This window comes from Myxocyprinus asiaticus, chromosome 45 (genome assembly GCF_019703515.2).
Source record: "Myxocyprinus asiaticus isolate MX2 ecotype Aquarium Trade chromosome 45, UBuf_Myxa_2, whole genome shotgun sequence".
Taxonomy (NCBI): Eukaryota; Metazoa; Chordata; class Actinopteri; order Cypriniformes; family Catostomidae; genus Myxocyprinus; species Myxocyprinus asiaticus.
The window spans coordinates 29,134,540-29,148,452 of NC_059388.1; the positions used below are offsets into that span (position 1 = coordinate 29,134,540).

The following is a 13,913-nucleotide window of genomic DNA, read 5'->3' on the forward strand; positions in this document are numbered from 1 at the left end:
GTTCACTAACCTGGACACTTTCATTCAGTCATATTTATTTTTACAGCCATGGCCTTACCTTGACGTTACTCTTACAAACGTTCAACTTTTCACCTCTGCGTTTATCTGTCTTAACAACCTCCGACCAATAAATTGAAGTGTTTATTATCTCTGTCTTATCAGGGCACCCTTGTGACTGTGGCAGAAAACGCTGGTATTTAACTGGCCAATAGACTGTGCAGGATTAAAATAAAAATATATTTTTAATTAAATAAAATACTCTCTTTTTATTATTGTTTAAATTGCATATTTGCAAAAAAGCTTGTGAAACACGTTGTAAATATTAGTTTATTCTGCTGTCACCTGCTAAGCTCGTGAATATTAATGACGTAACCTGACGTAAAGTTATGTTTGCTATGTGTACACCTTTTATTTTATGCTATTGTATATGGTGTTTTTTTATTTAAATTAATTATTTTACACTTGTACATCCTTGTGTTGTTTCCCCCGGGCCAATATTAAAAAATAAATAATAATCTAATAAAATAAAAATAGCGAATCCAATGGCTAATGAATATTAACTAGATCGAGTGATTGGGCGCTCCAGGAGGGATACGAAGCAACGTCAGCGCGACGAATTCATATTCATGAGCTCGCGAAGGATGCGCTGACGTCACAGACAGGAGGAGAGAGCCGATGTGAGTTGAGACACTTTTCTCCATCCTAGAGATGGCGTCCCAACACCCATGATTAAGCAGAAAAAGAAGAGAAAGAAAGGATGCGAGGCCCTTCAATTCAACCCTCTTTTCTGGACCGTGCTATGTATTTTTCGCTCGAAATGAGTTAGGATTTATATTCTTTGTTTTTGAGTCATTCATATGTCTGGATCATTGATTTTCTATTGGAGGTTCTGATAAGGTGTTGGTGCCTCCGCTCCATCCATTCATCCGTCCATCTAGCGCAGGGACGGGGCGAGGAAGGTGGAGGGCCGCGGCGATGGCTGCTGGGGGAGCTGGAGGAGGATGCGGGGAGTCGGTGGATCATTATCGGGCGGAGGTGGAGAGGCTGACCCGCGAGCTCGCAGAGGCGAACCGGGAGAAAGTCCGGGCGGCGGAGTGCGGTCTGGTGGTGCTGGAGGAGAACCAGACCCTCAAACAGCAGTATGCGGAGCTGGAGGCCGAGCAGGAGACCCTCAGACAAGAGCTGGAGCAGCTGCAAGAGGTACACACATTTTATTTTGCCTTGATTCTTTGGAGTCCTAAACAATATGCTTATGTTACGTTATGTTATGTTATGTTATGTTATGTTATGTTACGTTATGTTATGTTATGTTATGTTATGTTATGTTATGTTATGTTATATGTTATGTTACGTTATGTTATGTTATGTTATATGTTATGTTATGTTATGTTATGTTATATGTTATGTTATGTTATGTTATGTTATGTTATATGTTATGTTACGTTATGTTATGTTATGTTATGTTATATGTTATGTTATGTTATGTTAAGAACAAATCTATAAGAACAAAGGGTGATATATACAAGATGTAGAAAAGAACAGAGTTGAACAGAATAGAACAGAATAGAATAAAGTATAACAGAATAGAATATTCCTAAAAATCTACAAGAACAAGGGTGATGCACAAGTGTGTAGAATAGAATAGAATGGCAGAATAGAATAGCACAGAACACAATAAAGCAGAATAGAATAAAATAGAATATTCCCAAAAATCTTTAAGAACAGTGGTGACATACAAGAAGAGCGTAGAATAGAAGAGAATAGGATAGTAGAATGGAGTAGCATAGAATAGAATATTTAATAGAAAATTTATAAGATCAAGCGTGACGTACAGTACAGGTGTGTAGAATAGTATTGAACCGAACATAATTATAGAATAGAATAGTACAGAACAGAAGTAGAATAGAATATTGCCAAAAATCTATAAGACCAACAAGGGTGAAATACAAGAAGTGTGTAGAAAAGAACTGAGTAGAATACAATAGAACAGAATAGAATAGTCAAATAGAATAGGACAAAACAGAAGTAGAATTGAATAGAATATTGCAAAAATCTATAAGAACAACAAGGGTGACCTGCAAGAAGTGTGTAGAAGAAAACTGAGTAGAATAAAATAGAAAGGAACAGGAAAGTAGAATACAATAGCACAGAACAGAATGAAGCAGAATAGAATATTTCCAAAAATCAAAGAATCTAAGAACAAGGGTGACATACAAATGTGTAGAATGAATAGCACACAATAGTAGAATAGAATAGCACAGAACAGAATAATATAGAATAGAATAGAACTGAAAAATGACCAAAAATCTATAAGAACAACAAGGGTGACATACAAGAAGTATTTATAAGAGAACTGAATAGAATAGATTAGAACAGAATGAAGTCGAATAGAATATTGATGAAAATCTATATGAACAAGGGTGTCGTATAAGTGTGTTGAATAGAACAGAACAGAAGAGAATAGTAGAAGAGAATAGCACAGAACATAATAATATAGAATACAATATTGCAAAAAAATTATAAGAATAAGGGTGGCATACAAAAAGTGTTTAGAAGAGAACTAAGTAGAATAGATTAGAACAGAATAGAATAGTAAAATAGAATAGCATAGAACAGAATGAAGTAGAATATAATAGAATATTGTCAAAAAATCTATGAGAACAAGGGTGACGTACAAGTGTGTTGAATAGAATAGATCAGAACCAAAGAGTAAAATAGAATAGCATAGAACAGATCATATAGAATAGAATAGAATACTGCAAAAAGAATTATAAGAATAAGTGTGACATACAAAAAGAGTAAAATTGACTACAACAGAACAGAATAAAGTAGAATAGAATAGAACAGAATAGCACATAACAGAATAATATAGAATATAAAAGAATATAGCAAAAAATCTATTAAAAAACTACGATGACATATAAATGTGTATTTTCTACTACCACATGAACTACATGAAAAAGTCAACAAAAAATGAATGAATTGAACTGAATAGAATATTGCCATAAAAACCAAGGGCCGGATTCACGAAAATGTTCCCAAGTGAAATTCTTGAAAAATTCTAAAGTTCCCAAATATTTTCTTATGAACATCTTAATTTTTTTCTAAATAAATAAAAAGACAGGCTTTGACATTGTCTGATCAGCCTGCTCATGGGTTTGCCTTGTCTAATAGCCTACAACAAATTCAGTTCTTCAACACTGGTATATCGTAACAATAAATCTACCTTTTTTTTTTTTTTAAGTAGCGAGCAACTCACAATAGTTTTTTTGATTGTAAAGTACGTGAGATGTGTTAGTTTAACGACATTAACCGTCATAGGAGAATTTACTTGCTGCTAACCATTTGATAACTTTTGATTTGACATGGAGGAAAAGAAAAGAAACAAAAACTTCAGTAGACAAGAGGTTCTTGTTGAGGAAATTACTGCAAGAAAAATGTCTCCTTGGGAATCTTAATAATTATATAACGTTGGAAAGTAAGAGGCGGGTAAATGGGTGGTGGAGGCTGTCTCCGCTGTGCTCAACTCCGATAGGGATGTGGATAGGGGGTGAAAAAGAAAGTCTGAGCTTTCTAATGTTATAATTATTATGTTTCTATGAACTCTAAAGATCGCGGAGAGAGAGCGCTATATGCAGCGCATCCGTTTGAATTACAATGATTGGTTACCACATTAAGAAGCTTCAAAACAACATTTATTGTTTGAATTTGGTGCTAACATTTACATGGCTTCAAAGCCGAAAATAGAACTATAATTAAACACAAAACAGTCAAAAACGTGTTTTGGTCTAAAATCACATTTATAGGTAAACAGCCCATTATGACTTCTGACTCAGCATGATAGAATGGATCACATATGAAAGAACCCAGTAAATTCATTAAACATCTTACCTTTTAGACTTTAAGACAACTGTGAGGCTATCCTAACTTTAAGATGCTATTTACGATAAGAACAATCTAAAGAAAAAAGGTAAGAACTTTCTGAAGAGGTTTTTTCCGGGAATACAAAATATTCTTAAATTAAGTAGAAAATGATAGTTAAGATGGCTACCACCCTTGGAGTTCGCTAGTTCGCTAGTTTGAATCCCAGGGCATGCTGAGTGACTCCAGCCAGGTCTCCTAAGCAACCAAATTGGCCCGGTTGCTAGGGAGGGTAGCTATGGGGTAACCTCCTCGTGATCGCTATAATGTGGTTCGTTCTCGGTTGGGTGCGTGGTGAGTTGAGCGTGGTTGCTGCAGTGGATGGCGTGAAGCCTCCACACACGCTATGTCTCCGTGGCAACGCGCTCAACAAGCCACGTGATAAGATGCGCGGGTTGACGATCTCAGACGAGGAGGCAACTGGGATTCGTCCTCCGCCACCCAGACTGAGGCGAATCACTACGCATCCACGAGGACTTAAAAGCACATTGGGAATTGGGCATTCCAAATTGGGAGAAAAAAGGGGGGGAAATCCCCCCCCCCCCCCAAAAAAAAAGAAGAAGGAAGAACGTTTCGTGAATCCGGCCCCATATCAGTAGTAAAGAATACATGGGTAAAAGAAACAATACTCATATTTCAGTAGATGTGATATCTTCAGAGGCTCCCATGTTGATGTAGTGTATATACTGTATAATACACGCAACTGAACAGTCTATGTTTCAAGTTTTGAGATTGTAGCATATAGACTCGTTGCTTGCCCGATCCATCTTAAGATTTTAAGGCGTATCTGACAGTGCACTTCTGGTGTATTGGAGAGTATAACAGCAGAAAGCCATTGCAATGGATGATGATTCTTTTGTGGGTTTGTCAACCATCTAATATTATGGTCTATGGAGCTGTGCCAATGATTTTCTTTTAATGGCCTGGGCAGTGTTCACAGTCACAAACCATAACAGAGAAAATGTGGTACAGTCTTCATAGCATTTGTTTGTTTTTGCCCTGGCCTGAATATTATATGTTGTTCTCAGTACCAATGAGATTTGATCCCTTCCTGTCTAGAGAGCCAAAAGATTTTGTGTTGTTGTAATGAGGAATAATTTGCACAGAGTCCAAGCCTATTTGTCATCATCAAAGAAAAATAATGTGTGTGTCCCAGTGTGTATTTTCAGGTAACAATTTTTCAAATGTACTTTTTTGTTTAAATCAAATTTTGAATCCCCAACTAAGCCAGAGATTTCACATATACTGTCACTTATATACACAAGAAAGCTTCTGCAACAATGTATCTGAGAAGTCATAGGAATTACAATGCTGCCATGTTACTGTAACATACCAAAAAGATTTCTGACAGACTTCAGAATTTCAAACGATTGATTTCGACTGATACAAAAACAGCATAGCTTGTATCCCCATACTCCTCTCCCATGTACAAGTTTATTCATAGCTTTATTAGTGGAGCTTATGTACTCTTGCTGACTCCAGTTGACTGCACTGAAGGTTAGTATAGGGTGACGGGTGCCAGCAAACATGTTCGTGGATAATAAGATTGACTAAGAAACAGTTGACCAGCACATCTGAGTCCTCCATGCACTTGATAAAAAGACCATCGCTGATGCACACCCTACAACCCAAATCAATACAAAAGTCAATCAATATCTAAACTTAGGCCTTGTTCAGACTGCCACTAAAAATCCGTTTTTTTGCATATCCAGATTGTATCCAGATGAGTTTTTGATAGTCTGGACAGCAAAAAACCACATGAAATCAGATTTTTCCAAATCTGATTCAAACCACATCGGGAGGTGGTTTCAAAAGTGATTTAAATCTGATTTTTTCAGATGAGTCTCAGTCCGGACGCTCTGGCTGCTCAAATCGGATTTCAAATGGTCTTTTGCGTCACTCTTAACACGACACACAATGATGACGTCAAAAATCGGTGACTGCAGTATTTACCAGTCTCCTCCGTCGCTTAGTTTTTCTTGTGCGATGGAGGAGTTCTGCACCACGACTGGACAGGGCGCTTATTTTGAGACCGAGATGATGCACCTCCATTTTTCCCGCATCTGTTTTGAAAGCACTGTCACGTGCGTACGCCTACGTCGTTACCAAAGCAACCCATGCAGATAGGTTGGTTATGTCTGAACGCGCAAATCTGATTTGATCGCTTGCTATAATAGTGCGGACAGTCTGCCTGAAAAGATCTGATTTGCCTGCAGTCTAAACATAGCCTTAGAGATGAATACAGTTATAATTAGGCAGATTTGCATTAGTTAAAAATTTGATATTCGCTTGTAATAAAATATTGTCATTAAAAACAAATAGCAAATTGTTAAATTAGAGTACTTTTAATATGCTTTTTATTGGTAATAATTATGTGTCTTTGCCTGGATGTTTGTGTAATAGGAATGGCAATCTGAGACATAACAGTATGATGAAAGCATTTGCTGATATATTATTCATAAATGTCTATTTCTGACATTCAGTTCTCCACTGCCCTTCGAGAGCTGCTTGGATTTCCTTGTTTGAGTTGCTATAACCTGAAACAACCACATAAACTGCAGTATCAAGCTTAACAATAAAGCAAGACTACTATACAGTAGTCCATGATTGTATATTGTGTTTGATTAGTCTTTTGCTTGATTATATATTATTGTCTCTGATCAGATTACAGTTAGGTAAAGGTAGCTACTCGGACATTGTAAATTCATCTCTTTGCTTCTCCAAAAGCATGTTTCTCACAGTCTTAGTGTTGCCCTGGCAAGCCCATACATCATCCAGGCATCTGCTTTTACAAACAACCCTTTATTGTTCTGTTAGTGACAACTGAATACTTCACTTTACACTAAGGAACCGAGTTCATTCTAAAGCTAGTTTATAGTTGTTTACTTGGAATTCACTGACCATATGAATCATTTGAAGTAATTATCTTAATCACTTTCCCACCGTGTATCTTTATGAGCAAGTATTGTTTATTGGCTGATGCCAGGTAGCTTGTATGCTGCCAATCCATACACAAAATATTTGTCCTTTCTTTAGACAGTCTGGTAGTGATGCAACCTCCATCAGAGATACATACAGTAGCTAACCCACAGTGTGTGACTTGTAAGAATGTTCTTTATTCCAGCAGACAGTATCAGTGTTTTGAAAGCTATGAGGATTGAACCTGTCACAAAGCGATAACGCTCAAGGAGATTTGAGGCGTCCTGGGACAACAACCTGCAGAGTTTTATCCTACCTGGTGTTCAACATCTTAAAGTGTTCACTCACCTCAAAATGAATTCTCACCCTTATGTTGCTCCAAACTCGGATTACCTTATTTGTTCTGTGGAACCCAAGAAGTAGATGTTTGGCTGAATGTTAGCCTCAGCCCTCAGCCACAATTCACTTTCATTGCATCTTTTTTCCCTTCAATACAATGGAAGTGAATGGTGACTGAAGCTAATATTCTGCCTAACACAAGCTAACGAGACAAGTCTCATAACAATAGGCCAGTTTAAAAAAATAATAACCATTTTGTTATAGTATTTGTCAAACATTTTGAGTACCTTTAGGACATGGCCCTGATGACACATACCAAATTTTGTAATGATACATAGACTGTTTGTCACAGTTGGGGGTTGGGGGAGGATAAAGGACCCAAAAGCAGAGATAACAAATAAATAGTATTTATTGACAGAGAACTTTAAGTAACAGCCGGTTCTCTAACAGCCGCTGAAGCACCTGTCTGACATGCCACACTTGGTCCTGCATATTCTGGGAGAAGATCAGAATATCGTCAAGATAAACGAAGACAAAACGATCGACCATGTCTCTAAGCACATCATTCACAAGCCCCTGGAAGATGGCAGGGGCGTTGACCAATCCGAAAGGCATAACAAAATATTCAAAGTGCCCCCTATGAGTGTTAAATGCCATCTTCCACTCATCCTCCTTCCTGATACGAACCAGGTGGTATGCATTGCATAAGTCCAACTTCGTAAAGATGGACACCCCCTGCAAGAGTTCGAAGTCTGAGTACATCAACAGCAAATGATAACGATTCTTTACCGTGATGTCATTCAGCCCCTGATAATCTATGCAGGGTCTAAGTGAGCCATCCTTCTTCTCCACGAAGAACAACCCCGCCCCTGCGGGTGATGAGGAAAGGCGGATGAGACCGGCTGCCAAAGAATCAGTAATGTATCTGTTCATGGCCTCCCTCTCGGGAGCTGAGAGTGAATACAGCTGTCCTCGTGGAGGGGAAGTGCCAGGAAGCAATTCAATAGCACAGTCGTACGGGCAATGAGGAGGGAGGGTCGCGGCATGGGACTTGCTGAATACCACCCTCAAATCGTGGTACACCAACGGCACTCCTTACATATCTGCCAGCTCATCCTGCAATGAAACACAAGACTGGACAGGGGAGACAGCAGGGTTAAGACAATGTGAAGAACAAAAAGAGTTCTAGGCAAGTACAGTGTTGGTTGCCCAATCTATGTGTGGGTTGTGCGTAACCAACCAGGGGTGTCCCGGCACAACTGGGGTCGATGAGGAACGAATGAGATAGAAGGACAACTTTTCAATGTGGTTTCCAGAGATCAAAGTGACCGGCTTAGTGGAATGGGTGATGACTGACAGGGGCGTGCCACTAAGCGTGTGGGCGGTGATGGGCTCATTCAATCGGATCCTGGAAAAACCACCATTTGGAAGCCAAGTCTGTGTCCATGAAATTCTTTTCGGCGCCGAAATCAACCAGGGCCAAGATAACATGACAGTCTGTGCCAATCAGCAGCCGAGCTGCGAGGAGCGTGCAGTGTCCTGGGGCTTTGCTCAAGGGTGTTGTGCTCGCCATTAACCCCCTAACTACTGACGATTGGGGGCCGGGCATGTGTAGTCACGCCCCGGCCCCGCCCTCCTCCTCGTCACAGATCAGAAACTCTGTTAGGAGGCGTGGATTGTGAGTGAGGGTTTTCTGCCCGAGCGGGTGAAGAGCAGCATCGACGATGCTCACGGCGTTGAGTCAAATGGCGATCAACCCGGATGGCTAGGTCCACCAAATCGTAGTCATCGTTTCCACATAGCGGAACCATTCCAATCACTGGAGGCGGCCAGGGTACGTAATTCTATCACATAATCAGCTACTGAACGATTACCCTGGGGCAGTCCTGATAAAATCCTCCCAGCTTCCCAACCTTGAGATGCCTGGTCAAACATTCGGAGAAGTTCAGAGGAGAAAGCTTCATATGAAGAGCAGCAAGAATGCCAGTTATCCCACATCGCCGTTCCCCATTCCCCAGCCCTCCTGGAGAGGAGTGTGATGATACATGCAATCTTCATTGTGTCTGTGGAATATGTGGAGGGCTGCAAGGAGAAGAACAGTGAACATCGTAAGAGGAAAGCTCTAACAGATCCCTCACCTGAGAATGGCAGTGGAGGGATAGCAAATGCCTCTGGTCGCCAGGGGGTGTGAGAAGCTGCCGGAGGAATAGGGGGTGTGTCTTGCACTGGACTGGGATTAGAGGGAGAGCGGAGCTACTGAACCATCATAGTAAGCTCCGCGAGCTGCGAAGCCATAACTTCTAAAGCATGGTTAGAGGCTGAAATCTGATCTTGGTGTTGTCCAAGCAGAGCCCCTTGTTGGAAGATGGCGGAGCAAAGAGTCATCTCCTCCACTCGGTCCATGGTGGCCAGTTTATTCTGTCATGGTTGGGGGGTGGGGGAGGATAAAGGACCCAAAAGCAGAGATGACTGTAGAGCCGAGGAGGGCGGGGCCGGGCTGGAATGAGACACACCCGGTCCCCAATCAGCCTGATGGGGCGCGCGAAGGATAAAGGCAGCCGGGGACGACAGTTCGAGAGAGAGAATTACAGCTGTACTGTGTGTTTTTGGTTGTGTGTTTTGTTTAAATTGTTTATTAAATTATTATTTAAGTTGTCAAGCCGGTTCTCGCCTCCTCCTTTCCACTAAACCCCCTTACACTGGTGCCGAAACCCGGGAAGGAGGAGGGATTCCCGTCGCAGAGTCCTCGACACTGCCATCCACCCAGGGGAGCGCTGCTGCCGTCCGACGGGGGACGGAGTAGCCCGACCACCCGGATGCGGGGAACGGCCGCCGTCTGCGAGGCGAGTGGGGACGGGACTCCCCGATCGCCTGGAGCGAGGGAGCCACTGCCGGGGGCGGAGGAGTGCCCTGCCGTCCCCCGGGAACGCGGAGGGGTCGAGAGAAGACCGCCGTCTGCGGGGGGGAGGAGGGAAGTGACTCCCCGACCGCCTGGAGTGGTAGAGCCGCTGCCAGGGGCGGAGGAGTGTCCCCACGGGACGCCGGGAACGCGGAGGGGCGTTCTGTCCGCTGGGGGTCGGAGGTCTGACTCCGGTCCGCCCGGGGAGGAGCGGCTGCAGTCCGCCTGAGAGGGTGGAGTAGTGATCGAGGACCACGTGACAGCGCATCAGAGAACCGGTGAGTTTCTTTTTTTCTCTCTCTCCTCTCTCTCTCTCTGTCGCTCCGTGTTGGCCTTTCCCTCGCCATTTTGTTTTGTTGTTTTTCCCCTCCTGTCTCCTCCCAGGTCTAGGAAGGCGGGGATGACCCGCCGGCAGTCGGAGCGTAAGGCACGCCCCCCCGGAGAGGAAGGGTGGGGGATGTACGTCATGCCAGGGGCTCCCCGGCCTGAGGCTTCGCCGGGAGGAGTGTAGAGCCAAGGAGGGCGGGGCCGGGCTGGAATGAGACACACCCGGTCCCCAATCAGCCTGATGGGGCGCGCGAGGGATAAAGGCGGCCGGGGACGACAGTTCGAGAGAGAGAATTACAGGCAGCTGTTCTGTGTGTTTTTGGTTGTGTGTTTTGTTTAAATTGTTTATTAAATTATTATTTAAGTTGTCAAGCCGGTTCTCGCCTCCTCCTTTCCACTAAACCCCCTTACAATGACAAATAAATAGTATTTATTGACAGAGAATGTGAAGTAACTGAATGGCTCCCGGTGCCAGCTGCTGACATCTGATCCAACAAGCCGAACTAGTAGAATGAGAGTCACAGAAAGGCGCTTCCAGCGCCGGCCACAGACGGCTGATCCAACAAGTCGCTGGTAGGAATTAGTGTGTTCGTGAGACGAGTGTGTGCGTTGTGGTAGTCTGGAGCAATCCAAAGAGAGTCCGTTGAAGCTGGTGTGGTGCGAAGTGAAGCCCAGACGAATCTCCCGAGATGCGGGCAGAGACCGAGGAATCCTCCTCCACAGTACTGGGCACCAACTGGTGAGAGCGACCACAAGCAGGCAGGTAACCGCACCGATATAGACAGACAACCAACAGATACACAAGCACACTCCAACTACACAAGAGAGAAACATTAGACATGACAGCAAACAGCGAGCAGTAACAGTGAACAATAAACTGGCAAAGAAAGGGGGGAGACACAAGGAATAAATAGGGAGTGCAATCAGAGGGAAGCTGGTGGAAGCGGGCATGTAATTCATCACCGTGATCAGGATCTCCCTGGGATCAATCAGCGTTCCCATGGAAATGCTGATCACACGTGCTGGCTCCACCTGTGAGACACGAGGGAGAGAAAAACAAACAACAGAGTCAGCCGGCATGCATGCCGGAACTGTGAAACTGTTCTGTTAGCGTTTCTCAAATACAGCAATTTAAGACAAAATTCAAAATGGCTGATGCCCAATATGGCCAACATAGGAAAATTGGGATTAATTCGACTTTGTATGCCCCAAGGAATCTAAAGAGACCAGTATCATGATTTTAGGCCAAACTGTTCAGAAGTTATAAGCAAAAATAGCCATTCATATTTGCCGAAAATGTGCAGGTACCCTCATGTCATGCTTGTGATGGCTTATACCAAGTTTTGTGTCAATATGCTAAAGCATTGCAAAGATACAGCCTCTTGTCCATTTTGGCGTGCTCGCCGTCTAATTCGTTGATGCTTTATATAAAAATGGTTTGGTCTATCATCATGAATTCCATAACATTTTGGCATGAGTGTCTCTAGATGATACCTGCAAAGTTTTGAGCGAATCAAACATAAGGTCTAGGCGAGTTCGAAAAAGTATTTTTTTTTCTAAATGAAAGTTAGCCTATAGGCCGAATGTGTGTGCAACTTTGAACAGTTGGTGGCGCTAGAGGGTTCGAGTTAGAGACCTCAAATTTGGTTCAGTTACATTTGAAATTGTCCTCTATCAGTGTGCCAAATTTCAAAACTTTCCTATGTACGGTTCTATGGGCTTCCATAGACTTCATGAGCAGAATAATAATAATAAGAACCTTCCGTGCTTGGCCCCTAATAAATGAATGTGGATAGCATAACAGTTTGGTCCTGGGAGAGTATTTAATGAGATATGTTTGAGTTCATATTGAAATCTCTGACATTTGATAGCAGACTTTGGTATCTTGGCAAATCTGAGCACAGTTTGAGACAATTTTGAGATATCTTTTGAAACTGTAGAGGAGATGCGTGTGAGATTACTGTGGTCATTTTCTCAAGAGAAATATAACAGAAAACCTCTTTCTGAAAACTCACTTTTTATAATTGCTGCTAATATGTTTTAAGAATGCACTGAAATGTGTTTCCGGATCTATAAAATACTTTGTGTCCAGAGTTATTGTGTGCATAGATAGACACATGACATATATGTTTATGAAAAATGCAGAGATGTGCATTAGCAGCAGCACTAAGCTAAAAGCTTTGCTGCTCATAGAAGGTGGGATGGCCCACCTATGTCTTATGCACTGACTTCCTCCTTGTTGGCAGGTTTTGCCATCTGGCTTAGGTCGCTGCTTCAGTGTAAATCAATGGGATTTTTTTATCCATTTTATTGTCCACAATAAGTCCAATTGCTTAGACAAACAAATAGCACACATTTGAGGTACCATTTACAGGATGTCTATAGCGCAAACTGTTTACAGTTTTTCTCAATCGCTTTGGCTCAATTTTCGAATGAGAATTCTTTTTTTCAAAACAATAAGTTACATTTAGTTTCTTGTTCGCACCAGATTTGAATTTCTTATTCATTTAAGCAAATTGCATTTTGGCACGTGTGCAAAAGAGTAAGTACAATTGTCTACAATTTGCACAATAACTAAATGCACATGACTTGCTGATCAAAACTGATGAGTTGATTCTCAGTGAAACTGGCATACTCTTCACAACTTCTAAACATTCTTTCATTGTGTGAGCCATCATATGCTAAATTATCCATTCAGCAATCAAAATCTGTCAGACATATATGTATATTCCATAAATATCTATGACAAGGAATGTTTGTGATGTCTGCTAAATCTCTGGCCATGTTTTGGGCGAGTTACTACTTTTTGCAGACATGCAATAGAGTTGTGATGGCCCATAAAACAGTTGTGACAATTGCACTTACAGTTTAGAGAAAGTTAAGACTGTTTCAAAAAATGAGCCAAAACGATTGAGAAAAACTGTAATACTAAGAATGAGCAACAGTAATACTGATGGTTGCCTTAGCAATGGGCTCTGCTCTCCACCTATGAAGTCAGAGTTCACACAGAGGAAATAAACACTGAAGTTCTGAAGTGCTATGGCTAGAGCTTGGAGACATGTCTGCTCCTAATTGTGAATTATGAATCGGACAGATCCTAGCACTTCAAAGAGGTATGTGAATGTCAAGTTGTATAATACACATGGAGAGATATTCACTGCATAATTCATATAATGAATGATGTCATACTTTTGCCTTCATCAAGACAACACATGCAAGGGTTGAAACCACATGGACACAGCTCATTTTATTGGCTTTAATTGAGTCAAATGTGATATGTTGGCCTTCCACAGTGTACATACAGTGGGGTCCAAAGTCTCTGACCACTAAATAGACAGACAGACAGACAAATAGATAGATAGATAGACAGACAGACAGACACCTGCACTCTTGTACACAGAAATAGTCTGTGCTGACTTTGAAATAAGAGATGTGGTTTGGAGCTCTGCAGCAGAGCAGATAACATACAGGATGAAGAAGGCTTCGCTTCAGCCCATGGGCCTTTATA

At 41.9% G+C, this 13,913-nt stretch overlaps 1 protein-coding gene across 3 annotated transcripts in view; it reads left to right on the forward strand.

Annotated features, from left to right (window-relative positions):
- Window positions 1-719: 719 nt before the first annotated feature.
- LOC127435275 (protein bicaudal D homolog 1-like) overlaps window positions 720-13,913 on the forward strand; it is a 36,305-nt gene continuing 23,111 nt past the window's right edge. For all 3 annotated transcript variants that reach the window (XM_051688611.1, XM_051688612.1, XM_051688610.1), the window contains exon 1: window positions 720-1,200. In XM_051688611.1, the coding sequence (XP_051544571.1) occupies window positions 976-1,200 (225 nt within the window). In that variant the 5' untranslated portion in view covers window positions 720-975. The remainder of the gene's footprint in view (window positions 1,201-13,913) is intronic.